Genomic DNA, 19,050 nt, shown 5'->3' on the forward strand with positions numbered 1-19,050 from the left:
AAGGGCGCGTGCGCACGCTCCAGAGTTTGTACCGGCAAGGGCGCGAACCTCCAATCAGACCTGAGAAAAATCTACTTTCCCCAATAAACCTGAACCGAGTTGAAATTCATCTGGTTCCAGTTTGATCTCAAATGTTCCACATGTCTAAATAGGAGCTCAGCTTAATTTAATTCAAATATTTCTGTCAAGCATAAACAAAAAAAGGATTTCGTTCTCAGAAAAGGCCAAATTGGAATTTTTCAGTGTAGAATCTCTTACATACCATACAGGTATGTAGAATGACCTCAGTAGAACAATATCTCATAAGAACATAAGAAAATGCCATACTGGGTCAGACCAAGGGTCCATCAAGCCCAGCATCCTGTTTCCAACAGTGGCCAATCCAGGCCATAAGAACCTGGCAAGTACCCAAAAACTAAGTCTATTCCATGTTACCATTGCTAATGGCAGTGGCTAATCTCTAAGTGAACTTAATAGCAGGTAATGGACTTCTCCTCCAAGAACTTATCCAATCCTTTTTTAAACACAGCTATACTAACTGCACTAACCACATCCTCTGGCAAAAAATTCCAGAGTTTAATTGTGCGTTGAATAAAAAAGAACTTTCTCCGATTAGTTTTAAATGTGCCCCATGCTAACTTCATGGAGTGCCCCCTAGTCTTTCTACTATCCGAAAGAGTAAATAACCGATTCACATCTAACCGTTCTAGACCTCCCATGATTTTAAACACCTCTATCATATCCCCCCTCAGCCATCTCTTCTCCAATCTGAAAAGTCATAACCTCTTTAGTCTTTCCTCATAGGGGAGTTGTTCCATTCCCCTTATCATTTTGGTAGCCCTTCTCTGTACCTTCTCCATCACAATTACATCTTTTTTGAGATGCAGCGACCAGAATTGTATACAGTATTCAAGGTGCGGTCTCACCATGGAGCGATACAGAGGCATTATGACATTTTCCGTTTTATTCACCATTCCCTTTCTAATAATTCTCAACATTCTGTTTGCTTTTTTGACTGCCGCAGCACACTGAACCGATGATTTCAATGTGTTATCCACTATGACACCTAGATCTCTTTCTTGAGTTGTAGCACCTAATGTGGTACCTAACATTGTGTAACTATAGCATGGATTATTTTTCCCTATATGCTTCACCTTGCACTTATCCACATTAAATTTCATCTGCCATTTGGATGCCCAATTTTCCAGTCTCACAAGGTCTTCCTGCAATTTATCATAATCTGCTTATGATTTAACTACTCTGAACAATTTTGTGTCATCTCCAAAGATGATAGTAAGGAATTAGGAGAAAGGTTATCATTCTAATAATGTAATGGGTATAAAGGTACTCTCTCAATTTGCCTTCTAGTAAAAATGGTCTTCCACCCTTAGATCCATAAGGAATAACCCAATATGTTCTTCAGCTGGTAAAGCAGAGTCTTTCTGGGTTCACCTAAATTGGGAGCCATAAATATGTTTTTTATTAGATGAATAAACTTACTATAAATTGCCAGTAATTATTTTGAGCCCAATTTTATGCCAGAATGCATAAGGCTGAAGTCCGCATGTACAAAGTGCACACAGACTCCAGTCGTAATTTTCAAAGAGGACATAATGCCCATAAGTCTGCTTTGAAAATTAGTGGGTACACGTGAACCCTTGCATGGCATGCATGCATACATTGATGCCTGAATGGGAGCAGGTGTAAATGTCCATGTGCACATGTACATGCATACTTTCAGTTTTAGAAAGCATGCGCGTAAATGCTTTCCCTGCCCTAAGTCCACCTCTGGGAATGTTGCTTTCAAGTACACATAAAAGCGCACATGAAATTGCTCCCGTGCATACTTTTACATTTACCCAGTTTTGGGGTAATTTTTAAAAGGTCTATACATGCGTGTAAAATGTTTTTTTACTTGCATATATGCTTTTGAAAATTCACTCTTTTTTATATGTTTCATCTCTATTCCAGAAGGGATTTTTTTTTCTGTTGTGTGCCATAAACTATGAAAGAGTTCTTTATGAATAAGGGTCCTTCATATCTAAATTTAATTTGCTTTTCTTTATTTTTTTATTCAAAATATAAGTAAAAATATACAAACAGAACTGATATTTGGGACATAGTTATTGTGAATGAAAGCTACTGTGCTGCTGATGTCTTTCACCATTTACAAATTAATTTTTACTATTATATAGTGCCAAAATTATCTTTCATTTTAGCCCCGTACTTGACATTTTCTAAGTCTCTGCAGCCATTAAAAGAAGTGTCCAATAGAGCTGTCCATATGTGAAGCACACCTTTTGTGCGAGGAATCTCCACATTTTTGCATATATTTGGACAACTGAAATGTTCTGTGCATGTTTTGCATGGCATATTTTAAAAATAAAATATTAATAATGTAAACTTTTGAAACATATGTTTATGAACTGATATTATTGCATTTAGGCCAGAAATTAATGTTTCCCTCCTACTCTATCTGACCTTATTCAATCTCTTTCCATAACCCCTTACTTTCCCATCCCTCTTCTCTCTGTGCTCCCCTCCTAATTCCATGTCAGCCATTCATCTCATTGGTTGATAAAATTTGTGGTTCATGATACCAATGTTTTAATGGAAGTGCCATGTTTTTTTTTTTTTATTATACAAAATCTAACCTTAAAATCTCGGACTTTTTCTCTGGTTTTGTTGAGAATGGAATAGATAGCATTGGGAGATTCAGATCTGTAGCTTTATGAGTGTGCTTCAGCTGTATCAAGTTTCTTTTAATCCTGTTATTGGTGAAAGAAATCCTTGGTCTCTCTTTAGACTGCCTTAAATTTCTGGCCATCAGTGTTTGCTGGCGGGATACTGAAAAAGCTGGAGGTTTAGAGCAATCAACCAGAAATGGAGGAGAGCCACTTGTTGCTTGCTGTGAGGGTCCAACCCATGAAAACTTTTTTGTTAATATGTCCCTAAATGCAGCTTGCCTAAGCCTAGGTAAAGGAGAAAGCTGTGGCATTTCATTCGTTCCTAGGTTGGGACTTTCTTTTTCTGGGTACCGCCAGGTAGGAGCTGGAATATTCCCACCTACAGCTTTAAGAAGGTCTTTAAATCTTGCGTCTTGTTGAGGTGCTGGGCTTTGATCTTGTACTTTATTTTCCAGTAAAACTCTTGGGGTTATTGTGCCTGAACTTGATAAGGCCGACTTTGGAGCCTGCTGGTCTGATGGTGAGTTATCCATTAAAGCAGTGGTTTGTTTATCTTGAACACAAGGCTTCTGAGCTTTAGCTGGTTCATCTGGGTCAGTCAAACGATCCTGATCGTCCAGAGATGGCTGGTCTGAGGGATTCTTATGGGGAGACCTGGGTAGTTCTAGGTGAATCAGTTCTCTGCCTGCAAACCTGGAAACTAAGAAGGATATATATACAAGTAGAGAAGATTAGTTCTAAAAACACAGATCTGCTTTAGAGGCAGCAGTTATAGTAGAATAAATCAATTCATCAGTAAAGAACTAATAGGGTCAATCATCAAAATGTGTTATGGCGTTAACCCCCGTGATAGTAATGCTATCGCATTGCACACATTTTCCATAGGGGCGGGACTGATTAAAATGAAGGGCATTATTGCACATGTTTAATGAGTGAGAGCGAGCAAGAGAGCGAGAGCCTCTTTATAAGCCCTGTATAGCAGTGAACTATTTATATCACTATAGGAAGGCCGGCTAGTAAATTGAGTTGAGGTGTTGGTGATGGTTGAGGGTTTAGGGGCCAGTTTTACATGCAGAGTGATACGTACAGCCAGCACAGTACACCTCAGTGAAGACTTGACGTCAATCAGAGTGAGGAAAGGCTCACAAAGATGAGATTTCTACAATGTTCTCTCGCCCTAACTCGATAGTACCCTGTTATAGAGTCCATCAAGCGAGAGAATATAGTAGAAATCTCATCTTTGTGAGAATTTCCTCACTCCAAATGACGTCATATCTTCCCTGAGATGTACTGTGCTGTTCGTGCATCTCACTCTGCATGTCAAACTGGCCCCCAAACCCTAAACCACCACCAACACATCACCTCGAGTTCTTAGCTGGGTCTCCTATAGTGATATTAATAATTAACAGCTAACTCTCTCTCTCTCTCTTTCAAAATTATATCATTTTGATGAATCTAGGACTAAGAGTTTCTTTGTAGGCTTAGAACTGAAAAGGTAGAAAAAAAATCATTTTTGTACAACATTAATTTTTGTACTTGCATGAAAATGTTTTTAAAAGGGGCACATTGCATAATGGATTTCAAATTCATGCTAGTATATAAACTTGCATTTTCATTCATGGTGGATTTCATTCATGGTGGAAGTGAAAAACAATATCTGGTCATCTCTGCACTGAAGTCCCTTTCTCTTTTAATATGTATAGAAATTAACAACTATACAAATAGATGAGAAGATCATAAACTATTAGTTAACCATACATAGAATGGAAGAACATTTCAAAACCATGACCTTGTCAATGTCATGGTTTTGAAATGTACAAAGCAGCGGCAAATGGCCCTGCTGCTTTGTACATCCCGAGGTATTTTTCCTGGTGGTACATGATGGTTGCTTTGGAACTGGGGTTTAAGGAGGCCAATTGGCACAGAGTAGGCCCTCCCCTCTGCCCCTCAAGGTGGTTATATAGTAAAAATATATTAAATAAAAGTAGAAAGGACTGTGCAAGGCCCCACCCCTAACTGCACAACCCCTCCCTTTAAATGCACTCAACATTCTACCACCCCGAGGCTGAACCCCTTACCCTAACCCACCCTCTAGGCTCCAATCACTTACTGTTTAGTTTCTGGTGGTGTAAAGGGGGGCCCGGATCGCCCCCTAAGCTCCATGCTCTGCAGCGGCCATTTTTCAGAATGGCACTGCCAGACCTTTGCTCCTACCATGTGATTGGGTGGAAGATGATGGAGGTCCGGGGGGGGGGGGGGGGGGGGCTGTGTTGGTGAGCTGAATGCATTTATGGGGAAAGGTTGAGGCAGGGCCTCACACAGACCTTTTATTAACTTTTTTACTATATGGGCTTCCAGGGGCAGGGAGGACAGGGGTCTATGGAGATCCCTGGTGTTTTTTTATTACTTCGTGGAGGAAGGGGGCTTACTCAGGACTGAGCAGCCTCAAAGCAATGAATCTTTTTCATACTAAGAGGGCTGATTCTCAGAAACATAGAATGTTTAAGTTGTAAGCTATACTACTCTTTTTTCATTATCGTGCCTTACTGTAAACTGTTGTGATGGTTATCTAACTTAACGACGGTATAGAAGAGTTTTTAAATAAATAAAAATAAATGATGGTAAGTAAGCATCTTGAGGTCAATATTAAAAGCCATTTAGATGGCTAACTCAGAAATTATCCATCTAAATGGCAAGTTATCCATCTAACTCACATGTTATCCATCTAACTCCAAGTTATCCATCTAACTCCCAAGTTATCCATTTAAATGTTTAGCTATGAATATTGACCTCCATAAGACCAATCCAGTGTGCCTAAGTTCATTCCTCCTGCGATATCATAGGTCCCAGCTAATCTCTGGCTTTCCCTTCACTTCTTTGCAACTAGGGATCCTCTTTAGTTATTCCAGACTTTCTTAAATTCCATTTTTATTTTTGTCTCTACCATCTCCACTGGGAGGCGGTTCCATCCATCAAACACTCTTTAAATGAAGAAATATTCTCCTTTGTTGCTCCTGAGTCTATCTGCTTGGGGCATCATATTGTGACCTCTTGTTCTAGAGCAGTGGTTCCCAAACCTGTCCTGGAGAACCCCATCCAGTCAGGTTTTCAGGATATCCACAATGAATATGCACAAGATTAATTTGCATATCACGGAGTCTCGGTGTATGCAAATTCATCTCATGCATATTCATTGTGGATATCCTGAAAACCTAACTGGATGGGGTCCTCCAGGACAGGTTTGAGAAAGTCTATTGCAGAGCATTTGTTCCTTTGAAAAATGGTTTACTTTGTGTTCATTATTTATACCTTTGAATTGTTTAAATATTTCTATCAAATTCCATCATCTCTCCCCTCCTCTATGGTCCCTAAGAGGCAATGTATAGTGCTTCAGTACCTTCCTGAAGGTTTTCTGAGTTTTTCAAGGAAATAGCAATTTCCCCTTCTTCAATGGCATCTGGGAATGTTGGGTTTTGGGTAGCTGTTTGTTCTTTCTTCTCACTTTTCTTGACTGGGTCTGGTGACCCTTGTTCCGTTTGTTTAATTCTCAGAATCTCTGCTTCATGATTTATGTTTTCAGGCTGTATGCCATCACATTTTTCCATTATAATTGCTCTCTGAAAGATTATTAAGAAAAAACTGCATACATTAACAACAGTTACTGTGGGTAAAAAAAAAAAGAATGATAATAAATCTCATTTAAATGTTCTATTGTTTAAACAAGATTTTCCAACTTCTTATGGAGAGGATAAAAATATCTAAGGATTTCAACTAATGAGCTATCTTTAGGACTAAAATTGTCTTAACAAACAATTCAAAATAACTTAACGGATTAATAGAAACGGTGGATAGATCTTAATTAGAAAATGAAATAGCCTACGAGCTCCAGAGGGGTCTATGATACAGTGATAGTCTACTCTAACCTTGCAGCCGAGTTGATGGTTAAAATGTCTTCAAAACCTTTGAAAAAGTATTTTCTAAAATTGATAGTTCTGTTGACACTGGGTTCTATTGCCAATAAAATTGTCCTTGACCTGTATTAGATTTCCTCAGCTTTGGCTCTGACTTCCAACTTAGGTTATTATGGGAGTGATGTGTAGTCATTTGAAATAAAAGCAGAAAACGTAGCTAAACCTCTGGTTTCATTTACTTTAATTTTACATCCAAAAAGAAATAAAACCAAACAAAGGTTGTACGTAGTTTTGTGTAATGTTATTTTGATACTAACAGGCAACACTCTCCTGGCAGATTGATTCCGACATCCCCCCCCCCCCCTCTCCAGATCAATCATCGTCCTGGCACCTTGATCCTTCCCCCCCAGCCTGATCACTCTCCCGACAGAATGATCTACCCTCTGCCCCCCCGCCACTTGATCACCCATTCCTCAGCTTAATCCCCGCATTCCCATCTTCTCAACAGCTTGATCCATTCTCTAGCCTCCTCAGCTTAGGCACTGCAATGTATTTATTTGTTTATTTAATCAGAATGAGCTCTGATTAAATAAATGCATTTAGGTACTTAAGTGCAGGTGAATTTTCATCTGAAAACTCAGGTTTCTAAATTCTGCTGAAAAATAACTTAAATTTAGGTTCCAAAATTTTAGGAAGTAAGTTTAGGCACTGAACATTTCTTGAAAACTGACCCCCAAGTTACTATGTCAGAGATAGTCATGGTATGAAAAATTGTTTAATCTTACTTTAACAAAAACCACCATCAAAACAAACTTTTACCATATGTAAAAGGCATAATGACAGTCATATGTGAGCAAACAGCGATTCTCCTCATTTTTGAAATTTTGTAGGCAATGCAGCTAGCCTGGATGGAATAATTTGCATTTAACAATGTTCTCATTGAAGACATGAATAATCTCATTGTGTCTGATATCTACATTTGTAAAAAAAAAAAAAAAAAAAAGCATGCTAGGTGAGTAGAAAGTTGAACAAATTTAGGTCTGCTATTCATTTGCCTAGATTTAGGCACCTAAGTTAGGGGTAGATTTTCAAAAAACGCGAATAGGCATACTTTTGCTGGCGCATCAGGCGCCAACAAAAGTACGCTGGATTTTAGTGGATACGCGCGAAGCCGCGCGTATCCACTAAAATCCTGGATCGGCGCGCGCAAGGCTATGAATTCTGTATAGCCGGCGCGCGCCGAGCCGCGCAGCCTACCCCCGTTCCCTCCAAGGCCGCTCCGAAATCGGAGCGGCCTTGGAGGGAATCCTCTAACGCCCTCCCCTCACCTTCCCCTCCCTTCCTCTACCTAACCCACCCGCCCGGCCCTGTCTACACCCCCCCTTACCTTTCTCCGGGGATTTACGCCTCCTGGAGGGAGAAGTAAATCCCCACGCGCCAGTGGGCCGCTAGCGCGCCGGGACGCAATCTGGGGGCGGGTCCGGAGGGCGCGGCCACGCCCCCGGGCCGCCCCGGGCCGTAGCCACACCCCCGGGCCCGCCCCCAGAACGCTCCCGACACGCCCCGAAAACGCCGCACGGTTCGGGCCCGCCCCTGACACGCCCCCGACACGCCCCCTCCGAAAACCCCGGGACTTATGCGAGTCCCGGGGCTCTGCGCGCGCCGGTAGGCCTATGTAAAATAGGCTTACCGGCGCGCAGGGCCCTGCTCGCCTAAATCCGCCCGGTTTTGGGCGGATTTAGGCGAGCAGGGCTCTTAAAATCCGCCCCTATATGTTTAAAATCAATGCTAAGTGCTTAACCTTTTTCTCCAATCTTGATACACCCTTCTTACAGTACAACAAATAAAAAAAAAATAAGTTGATTAAGCACCTGGGTAGGATGTTTGCTGACAGAAACATTATTTTCTGCCAGTTCTAGCCATACGGTTCTGGATGGTAAGTGCCGTTCATCAGGCTTTCTTTTCTAGAACACAAAATATGAAGTGCAAGTTCATCAGCTGATAATGTTTGGAGGAACTGAGCCACAAGTTTGAATATGACGACAACCTTCCAAAGACATGCAATGTCTGTATATGTACTGCATTTTATGCAATTTCCTTTTACTCTGTTGCAAATAGCTTTTGGCAGTCCTCTGGGATTGATTAGGCAATAGATAACTTTAAATGGAATGCAATGTGGAGTAAACTTTGAAAGGAGATTTGTGCGTAAAAAATAGCACATACATGCCCAAGTAGTATGCCGTCACGTGCATGATATTTTGTAAATGTTGAGAGTATGCGAGTGTCCTCCATTTCACGCCTACATTTTGTTGTGGGGGAAAAAAGGGGGGGGGGGCGGGCTGGGGCGTTCTGGTGCAGGGTTCAGTAGTACAAGTGGTAGCAGCCATTTTACATGAGAGACATGCATATCCATTATCGAACTTATTCGTGCAATTGTACACCTGCTGATTGACTGGCGCGAGTGAAATCGAACAGGTCTGAGGTCTGAGTGACCTGGTGGGGGCTCAGGATGAAGTGCTAGAGGGCCTAGGTGGACTGGTGAGGGATCATTGAACTGGTTATCCCAAGTACACGCACAAGTATTTTCAAAACAGTATACGAACACACTTTATAAAATACCCGCCTCTGCATGTAAATTGGGTTTATGATGCAAACATTTTTTTTTGCATGCCTAAAATATATGCCCATTTGTTTATAAATTAGGCAGAGAAAGTATGCATTTTCTTGCATTGGAAATATCTGCATGCACCGAGACATTTGCGTGTACTTTTGGAGCAGAAACTCGTCCTATTTTATAAACGGTGCAGCTCCTGCTACACCATTTAGAAAATACTAATGTAAGGGAAACCCAAAATCTGCCCCTTACTAACAAGGTTTGCCCTTTAGTAGCATGGCATTTGTGGCCTCAGCAGGTCATCCTGCCAGCAGGGTGATTCAGAGGTTTCTTTCCAGACCCTGCCCCTGTATGCGAGATCAGTTTACTGTAGATATGGTAGTGTAGTATACAACTCCCCACTGGGAAGAGTCTGTGCCTGTGGAACATGGGGGAGTACAGCATCAGCCTTAGCACAGATCTGAGAGAGCAGGTGTTTTTCCTCACAGAAAATGCTTGGTGGCTCTGCCCCTTCATAGGGACAGGGCCTGAAGGAATGATGTCCTTTTAGGCACGAGGACCCTTGAAAGGAGAGAGGAGTTCCAGAACCCAGGAGGGGTGAAGTCCTGGGTCTCCAGAGAACCCAGGAGAGGCGTGCTGTGTGAAGAAATTGCACCTGAGGAACCCCAGAAAGAAGGGATCTCTTCGGAGACAGACAGAGTGCAGTAGAGAGGATTGTCCAGAGAGAAGCAACCTGCCCCAGGAAAGTCCCCAGGTGTGCTGACTGACTAAATCCAGCAGCCAGAGACTCCATTAAAAGACAAGAGAGAGACAGGGGATTTATAAACTCTAAGGGGCAGATTTTAAAAGGTACGCCCGATTTTATAACATGCACGCAGCTGCACGCGCATATTATAAAATCCGGAGTCGGCGCACGCAAGGGGGTGCACGATTGTGCACCTTGCACGTGCCGAGCCCTATCCCAGCCGCGCTACCTTCCCCTGTTCCCTCCCAGGCCGCTCTGGAGGGAACTTCCTTAACCCCCCACCCCACCTTCCCTTCCCTTGTCCTACCTCCCCCGCCCTTTCCCCCCTACCGTTTCCTTTTTGTTTTCTTTGTTCCAAAACTTCCTTCAGCCCTGGGGCTGAAGGAAGTTGTGCGCGCTGGCCGACTGCCATCCCAGGCCCAGTGGCCATGCGGAGGCCTCTGGCCACGCCCCTGCCCCACCCCCGGCCCGCTCTGTGAAAGAGAGAGAGAGAGAGAGGTTGGGAGCCTACTTGTGTGTGTGTTGTGAAAGAAAGAGAGAGAGAGAGATTGGGAGAATGCTTGTATGTATGCCTGTGAAAGAGATAGAAAGATTTGGAGCCTGCTTGTGTGTGTGCCTGTGAAAGAGAGAGAGATATTGGGAGCCTGTTTATGTATGTGCCTGTGAAAGATATATATTGGGTAGGTTCAGATATATACAGGTAGGTTCAGAAACCTACCTGTAAAAGATAGAGAGAGATTGGAGCCTGCTTGTGTGTGTACCTAAGAAAGAGTGAGAGAGAGAGAGAGAGAGAGAGTGGGAGCCTACTTATTTGTGTGCCTGTGAAAGAGAGAGATATTGGGAGTCTGTTTATGTATGTGCCTGTGAAAGATATATATTGGGAGAATGCTTGAGTGTGACCTGTAAAAGATAGAGAGAGAGAGAGAGATTGGAGCCTGCTTGTGTGTGAGCCTGTGAAAGAGAGAGAGAGAGAGAGGTTGGGAGCCAACTTGTGTGTGCTGTGAAAGAGAGAGAGATATTGGGAGCCTGCTTGTTTGTGTGTATGCATGTGTAAGGGAGAGAGAAAGAGAGATTGGGAGAATACTTGTGTGTGTGCCTGTGAAAGAGAGAAAGAGAGAGAGAGAGAGAGAGAGATTGGGAGCCTGCTTGTGTGTTTGCCTGAGAGAGAGAAAGAGAGAGACACAGAGAGAGATTGGGAGCCTGCTTGTGAGTGTGCCTGTGAAAGAGAGAGCCTACCATCTCAGGTTGACTGGTAATGAAAAGTTTCCAGGTATGGAGATAGGGGGGAGGATTTTTTTTATCATTATTAGTTTTAATTATTGGGTGTTGATATGTCTGCTGTTTTGAAATATTTGATTGATTGTGGGGAAATGTTTAAAGTATTTTATCATTATCATTATTATTATTATTATTAGGTGGTGTTTTGAAATATGCCTTTTTTTAGTATGGTTTCCTTACTGTTATGATTGATTTATATTTCTTGACTTTGTTTTATGAGGAATGGTGATATCTCTGTTTTGATTTATTGCACTGCAAATGAATCTGCCTTTAGTGGTTTCCAGTCCAGATTTTTGTCTACACCTTACTATTTATACTTATGGCCTGCATTTGTAACTGAGGTGAGGTGGTCTGCTAGCTGGGAAAATGCCTTGTATCTGTTGGATTGAAAGCTTTTCTAATTTTGATAGAAGCTGGGGATCCATGATTGAAGGGTGCTAAAAATGATGGTGCTTAAGCCTGCTGGATACTGAAATGCCTGCAACAAGTGGAGGAGATTTGATTGCTTTGTTACGGATCCACCCCACCACAACCTACCATGCCATGCCTGCCACATCCCACCCTGCTAGGCCATAACCTACCCTCTGGCCCTCGTTGCGCTCAATAACTTGTAATATGGCCCCAGCACAAAAAGTTTGCCCATCATTGTTCTATAACCATCCTCTTTTTTTCCCCTCTGACATTTAAGGGCTTACAGTTTTTATCCATGAGCACATACACTACTTATGAACCTAGTATTTTTCAGTTGTTTTTATTTCCAAGTGCTGTGAGATACAGTAAAATAATACACAATGTGAATATATCTTGCTTACCTTCACTGTTTTGTGCTCTCTTTGATACTTTAGCAATTTTTTCAACAGTAAGCAATAAGAAGCCATGACAGGAGATGGCCGGTTATTTATCAACACATTGATAACTTCTGAAAGGCCGAGTTCCAAGTTTTCAGTCATGTAATTTAAAACAATAGTGTTTAGCTCGTCTGGACGGAGTCTGAAATGAACAAGAAAACCATTAGCTTGAGGCACAGGATGGCTGGGTCAGGCTTTTGCAAAGTATTGTGGCATAGGGAGAGGAATGGTCGGTAGAAAAAGGGAGGTGATATTGTCACTGTATAGGTCCCTGGTGAGACCTCACTTGGAATACTATGTACAATTCTGGAGACCGCATCTTCAAAAGGATATAAACAGGACGGAGTCAGTCCAGAGAGTGCCTATTAAAATGGTCAGTGGTCTTTATTCTAAAAGATAGGGAGACAGACTTAAAGATCTCAATATGTATACCCTAAAGGAAATGCGAGATAGGGGTGATATGATACAGACATTTAAATACCTCCAAGGTTTCCATGCACAGGAGGCTAGCCTCTTTCAGTAGAAAGGAGGCTTTAGAATGAGGGGTCATGGGATAAGAGTGAAAGGGGGTAGACTCAGGAGTAATCTAAGGAAATATTTCTTTAAAGAGAGAGTCATGGATGCATGGCACAGCCTCCCTATAGAGGTGGTAGAGGTGAGGATAGTATCATTAATTTAAGAAATCATGGGATAGACACAGGGGATCTCTGAGGGAGTGGTAGGGATTGTAAAACTGAATTAATTGGTGTGGATGAGCAAATTAGATAGGTAGTATGGTCTTTTTCTGCCTTCAAATTTTCATGTTTATATGTTTCTTTGACACTGCAGTCAGCATGCTCTAGGACTGTGCTGTACATATATATGTACTGTAATTATAAACATTTCTAGACTTCCATTGAAATCTGAAGGCTGCTCCAGGTAAACCATTAGAAACTGATCTGGGCATAGACAGAATGCCTTCAGAAACCTGTAATAGTAATGGTTAAAATTGTCAGACCAATATTACTCACTGCAGTGTACCCTTTGTAGGTTGGGATACCTTTTAAAAGGACCAACTAAAAAGGATGTTGGTCTCAACAACCTATGTACTGTACCTTTTTGGCTGACTTTTAAATGGCATTATAACCTAGAAAGATTCTACTGTTCTCTAGGATCTCTATAAGATCTCTAGAACTATATTCCATCGCATGGGAATATGTTAAATTCATTAGAATAGTATTCATTCTATCCTCTTCACTTTTGGTCCATCCATATATACTTGCATAATATTCCATGAATGGAACAAAATAGGCTTGTTTATTGCATTTTATTCATTTATTTCAAATGAATGTGAATCCCTAACACATACACACACACACACACACACACATGCGCGCGCGCACACACACACAGTCAGTATTGAAAGGATTTGTCTGGCTAACCTTTGGAATTAGTCGGATAAACCTGTACATGATATTAGGGTTCAGAAACCTACCTGCTACTGTGCACCTCGTTCCCCCCCCCCACTTCCCCACTCACACCTATCAGGGCTGTGTGTGCTATAGACAGTTCTCTCTACTATCTCCTATAACTATGGCAATCTGAATAGTTCAGAAATGACCACGTGTTTTATTCACAGAATTAGACTTTTATTTGTCAGACTTTGCAGGATTAGTATTTAGACGAAAAAAAACAGTACATGTCTCTAAAGTCCTTGCTACTTAGCATTGATTTATACTAGAGATATGCATCATTAGTGGATTGAAATGTGCTATAAACCATAGCCTGCGTAGAGTATTAATAAAGGTGACTAGCTAGCTTACCCTCCCCAGTTTTGGGGTATTCCCTTCTGTATACCACTAGAACAGTCTCTGGCTGGAGATCTTGGGGACCATCTTGAAGGAAAGGTTTGCTTCCTTGGTCATGGTACTGGCTTGACTGAGGAGGTGTCTCTCAGCTCTGGGGGCATCTCTGGCTGGAGATCTCAGGGACTGTCTCGAGGGAAAGAGCTTGCTTCCTTGGTCTTGGTACTGGTTGGGTTGAGGAGGTGTCTCTCATCCCTGGGGCCATCTCTGGCTTTGTGGCCAGTGGCCAGATATCAGGAAGGGCTTTCTTTTCTCCAGTCTCCTCAATACTCTCAGTCCTCTTCCTCCTTAACACAGGGAGGGGCAGGGTTGATGCCTCTGTGTCATTAGATTTCCTCCCTTTTTCCTTGTTTGTCTTTTCTTATAACAGTCAGCTGATGAATATGCAAAAATTTCTTGCATAGTCATGCAGTATTTATTTATTTATTTATTTAAAATATTTCCTATACTGTTGTTAAGATATATACCATCACAACAGTTTAAAGAAAGGCACATATAGAATTATGGGGATTGTATATCTTAATACTATCTATAAAAGTGCCATTAAAGTCCGGTAACATAGTTTCAAAATAAAGACTAGTTGATGAAAGTTATAAATATTGTCCTTTTTTACATGTCTATGCATAACTGTATATTTTACTAATGTTAATGGTGCAATAAAATAACAAAATCGCACATATTAAGTTAAGTGCTGTGTGCTGGTGTTCTGCTGCCTGTATTCATTACTCTCTTAAACTCCGTTTTCTCTAACAAATGCTTGTTTAAAAAGCCAGGTTTTTAAACTCTTTTTAAAAAGTTTATAATCTCTCTGTAGTCTAATCTCCAGAGGCATGGTGTTCCATAATATGGGTCTGGCTAAGGATAGCGCCCGTTCTCTGACTTGGGTCAGTCTTGCTGTTTTAACAGAAGGAATGGTTAGGAGGGCTTTGTTAGCAGATCTCAGGTTTCTATGTGGGTCATGTACACGTAGTGCTGTGTTCAGCCATTCTGCTTTTTCGTCGTGAATTAATTTATGTATAGTGCATAGTGTTTTGTATTGTACTGTGTGTTCAATGGGCAACCAGTGTAATTCAACTAGAGTTTCAGTGATGTGATCCCTTTTTCTTTTACCGGTAAGTATTCTTGTGGCAGAGTTTTGCAATATTTGGAGTGGTCTTAATGTGGTGTATGCTAATCCTAAGAGAAGGGCGTTACAGTAGTCGGTGCTCGCAAATATTAATGCTTGAAGGACAGTTCGAAAGTTTGTAGGTGTTAGTAAAGGTTTTAGTTTCCTGAGAACCATATGTTTAGCGTATCCTTTTTTGACTTTTAGTGATACGTGTTGTTTGAGGCTGAGTTCCGTGTCAATTATCACACCGAGGTTCTGAACTTTTTCGGCTAATTCTATTTTCTGTTTATTTTAAGCTGTATTGGAGTTTGAATAGTCATCATATTTTTTTGTTCTAGACGTAAGAATTCTGTTTTTTCGATATTAATTACTAGCTCCATTTAGTTTGGTAACTGTTTGATGATGTCTAGGTATATATTAGCCAGGTTTAGTGTTTTTTTCGATTGTGTCTTCAATGGGTAGTAATAATTGAATGTCATCAGCATATATGCAGTGTATGAGTAGGTAGATGGTGCCATCTCTGCATTTCAGATCACTGACCTCCCCCTTTTCCATGGGTGGAGTCACTGCTCTTGCCACGTAGAGACACTGGACTGTGTCTGGTCACATCTTTAATAGCGTGCCTTGCCATGTCAGCAATTTGCTTCCTTTCAGATGCTCCCCCTTCTTCCATCGGGAGGTCACTGCTCCTGTATGACGAACTGTCCTTGGACAGGCTGTGTTTTCTGCTCTGGGGGGGGTGGGGGGTGGGATTAAGTTGTTTTTTTAGTTTCTGCCCTAGCTGTCCTAGGGCTGCTTGCTTTTTATTTAGAAAAGTTTATAGTCACCAAGCTGATCTGATAAGCTGGGGAGCATTGCGCTGGTCAACATTATTATTTTGTTTCTCTCTACTGAGACAGTGTTTCTTTGCTGGAACATACATATCAGCATCCATCTTTTAAGGTCTGTTCAGTATTCATAGAAGGTAGAATTCATATTTTGTTGCATACATCTGGTATCTCCCTTACAAACCCAGTGTTTGAAATTTACCCCCACTCACTGATTCAGATTTGTTCAGCACATTGTTGACTGCACAAAATTTACTTGGATAAAAAGAGTGGGGGTAAAGGCATTTCTGGGGCAATGGTTAAATATTATCTGGTCAGCATTGGTATTCAGGGATGATCAAATAATAACATTATCTGGATAACTCAGATCAGCCAAATAGGTGTCCTATCTGGGTAACCAAGACAGGCCCTGATCTACCCTCTCCCCCCCCCCCAAGATAAAAGAAAATGTAGCGGGCAAGTAATGCTGGATCCTCCCTCCTTCCCAGCCCCCAAGTTAAAATGTAGAGGGTGAGTAGTACTGGATTCTCATCCCTCCCATTAACTAAAGAAAAGTAACAGCCAAGCCTGAAGACCCCTATTTCCTGTATAAAATATCACAGCACCAAATCCCCACCTTACCCCCACGCTGATCCCCCAAAGTGTCCCTGAAACCAGGAGGAAGGAGGCAATGGTCTTATTTCCTGCCACTGGTATTAATAAACTCAGTTCTGAATGGGGATTGGTCCATTCACCCCAGAGTGCTTTGTAGCACCACTTAATATTCAGCCCAGTGAGAGGAGGTAAGGCCCTCTCCTCTTTCCTCTGGGTTTCAGAGATGAGTTTGGGAGGGGAGGTCAATGCTGAGCTGCTGCTTTTCTTTAGTGGGCAGACGAGAGGGGCTAGGCAGTGCTTATCCAATCCTTTTTTAAACACAGCTATACTAACTGCACTAACCACATCCTCTGGCAACAAATTCCAGAGTTTAATTGTGCGTTGAGTGAAAAAGAACTTTCTCTTAGTTTTAAATGTGCACATGCTAACTTCATGGAGTGCCCCCAGTCCTTCTATTATCTGAAAGAGTAAATAACCGATTCACATTTACCCGTTCTAGACCTCTCATGATTTTCAACATCTAGAAGTGGTTCACCATAATAGCTAGATTCATTAAACTCTACCAAAACAGTCAGCTTTGATAACTATTTACATTTTTCTGAAAAAGTCAAAGGCCTTCCCCACCCAGACTTTTTCCAGGCCACTCTCAAGTGACAGCAAGGCTCTTTTGAAGGATCTATTACATATATGTGCAGGAATATTTGCAGAATTATTTAAGGACATTTTGCAGTAGCGCTGTGTTAATTTCTTTAGCCAGTTTTAAAGGAAGTTAAATTTTGCTTTCCAGTGAAAAGAGATACCCTGTTTTAGGATAAACACAGATGTGGTGTCTTAGGGGGCAATGTTCAAACTATTCACAGTGGTGAATAGTGTGTTTTTTACCCACTGGCTTTGCATTCGTTTTAAAAAGAGAATTCAGGCATGTGTGGGTAGATTTTTTGGCTGGAAAAGTAGCTGTATTGATTTGAAAATGTCATTTATGAGCGCACTTTTCCCCTCCCTAGACCTATAAATGCGGCTCTGGGAACGCCTTTTCTGAGGGAGGGGTGATTTTCAGACAACCGGTCAATATGAGTAAAACACTTTTACCTACATAAGCTGCTTCGACAATGGACCTCCCAATGAACTATCTCAAGAGAAAACTATTTGATATAATAGAAGGCGATAAAGAGAGGGAAGGGAGCCGGCAACCATACCAAATTCTCCAGCTACTTCTGTGAGTGGGATGTGCTGCTTCGAAAGGGGATAATGAGATCACACGTTCAGATTCTGAGAACTTCAGAGAACTAGGCCATAATATCCTTAGCATTGTTATTGCTAGGACATAGAGTCTGGCTGCTGTCTATTGAAAAAGCTGTGCACTGCATTACCTGTTTTTATATGTAACAGAATTTAATGGCTTCTGTATAAATCCTTCATTTAGCCATTTGTCTTCCATTGCCTCCTTAACGGTAGGTCGCTTAACTGGATCAGGCTCAAGAAGTAAATGCATAAAATGTGCAGCTCCTGTAAAAATTAAAATAAAATCTTTAGCTTGCCTAGAATTTTTTTTTTAATCCTATATTATATTATACAGTGATTTTTTTTTTAAATGTCTAATATAGAGCAGCAAACATGATTTTGAGAGATTCTTGCACAGTATTCACAAGATTATGTCAGCTTCTCCATCCTCCATAGTTCTGCCAAAGTCCCAGTCTGTAGTTTGGTTTAGGCATGAATCAAATTTTCAGGGCCAGTGTGTATTTCCAACACACAAGTTGTTTACATGCTGGAGCAGTTCAATTACCTTTTGCCCTTTTTTTTTTTAACTGATATCCCCTTTTTTGATTTAAACTCTTGTCTATTGCATGTTTCTAAGTGAGCTTAACCACCTTCAAATTCACCATAAGACAACTCTGCTGTTACCTTCCTATGTGGGCTTGTCCTAAGAGATGACGCTGAGGCTTCACATCCAGCAAGGGCAAAGCATTCCCTTAGGTTATACATTGCCCAGGAGTCCTACTATAGGGAGCCAGAAGACTCCTGCAGACAGGAGGTGCAGACGTCTGGAGACAGAGACGCTGGAGATCTGGAAATCACAGGTGTAGGAGTCACAAGACAAGACTGTGGAGCAAAGGCAGCATTCAAGTTGCTCTTTCCCAGCCTGCATGTACAGCTGTTTCCTCAGCCAATCTTCTCCCTCAGGGATTTTTGGTTCATGTCTACTAGGATGCTAAGCATTCCCAGCATTGTTCAATGACTCCGTGGCTAAGTCATTCTTCTGCTTCACCTTGGATCCCCCCTCCCGCAAATGGAGTCCACATGACCTCTCTCCCCACCCAAGGGTGACCTCAGGGCACAGGGGGGCCTGGTTTATGAAGATACAGAGCCTTCCCAGATCATTTACATTTTCTGCCTGTTCCCGTGATCTATTCTCTGGGCCATATCCTCCCCAGTCTTTGAGGTAAGCAAGTTTGCCACAAGTGTTTTTTGTTTTTTTTCAGTCCAAGATTGCTTTCATGACATATTTGTGATCTGGACTAGAGATGAAAGTCAAGTGCTTGACTGTGACCTAGATACAGGTTGGTGAAGGCCTTTAGCAAAGATATATGGAG

General features: G+C 41.6%; 1 protein-coding gene across 1 annotated transcript in view; it reads right to left on the reverse strand.

Annotated features, from left to right (window-relative positions):
* Nucleotides 1-2,122: 2,122 nt before the first annotated feature.
* The window catches only part of LOC115087851 (hormonally up-regulated neu tumor-associated kinase homolog A-like), a 69,412-nt gene continuing 52,484 nt past the window's right edge, over nucleotides 2,123-19,050 (reverse strand). The window contains exons 6-10 of the mRNA XM_029595491.1: nucleotides 17,827-17,962; nucleotides 12,048-12,225; nucleotides 8,470-8,562; nucleotides 6,085-6,304; nucleotides 2,123-3,387 (exon numbers count right to left, since the gene is read on the reverse strand). Of these exons, the coding sequence (XP_029451351.1) occupies nucleotides 2,639-3,387; nucleotides 6,085-6,304; nucleotides 8,470-8,562; nucleotides 12,048-12,225; nucleotides 17,827-17,962 (1,376 nt within the window). The 3' untranslated portion in view covers nucleotides 2,123-2,638. The remainder of the gene's footprint in view (nucleotides 3,388-6,084; nucleotides 6,305-8,469; nucleotides 8,563-12,047; nucleotides 12,226-17,826; nucleotides 17,963-19,050) is intronic.

The sequence above is a fragment of the Rhinatrema bivittatum genome, chromosome 3 (assembly GCF_901001135.1).
Source record: "Rhinatrema bivittatum chromosome 3, aRhiBiv1.1, whole genome shotgun sequence".
Taxonomy (NCBI): domain Eukaryota; kingdom Metazoa; phylum Chordata; class Amphibia; order Gymnophiona; family Rhinatrematidae; genus Rhinatrema; species Rhinatrema bivittatum.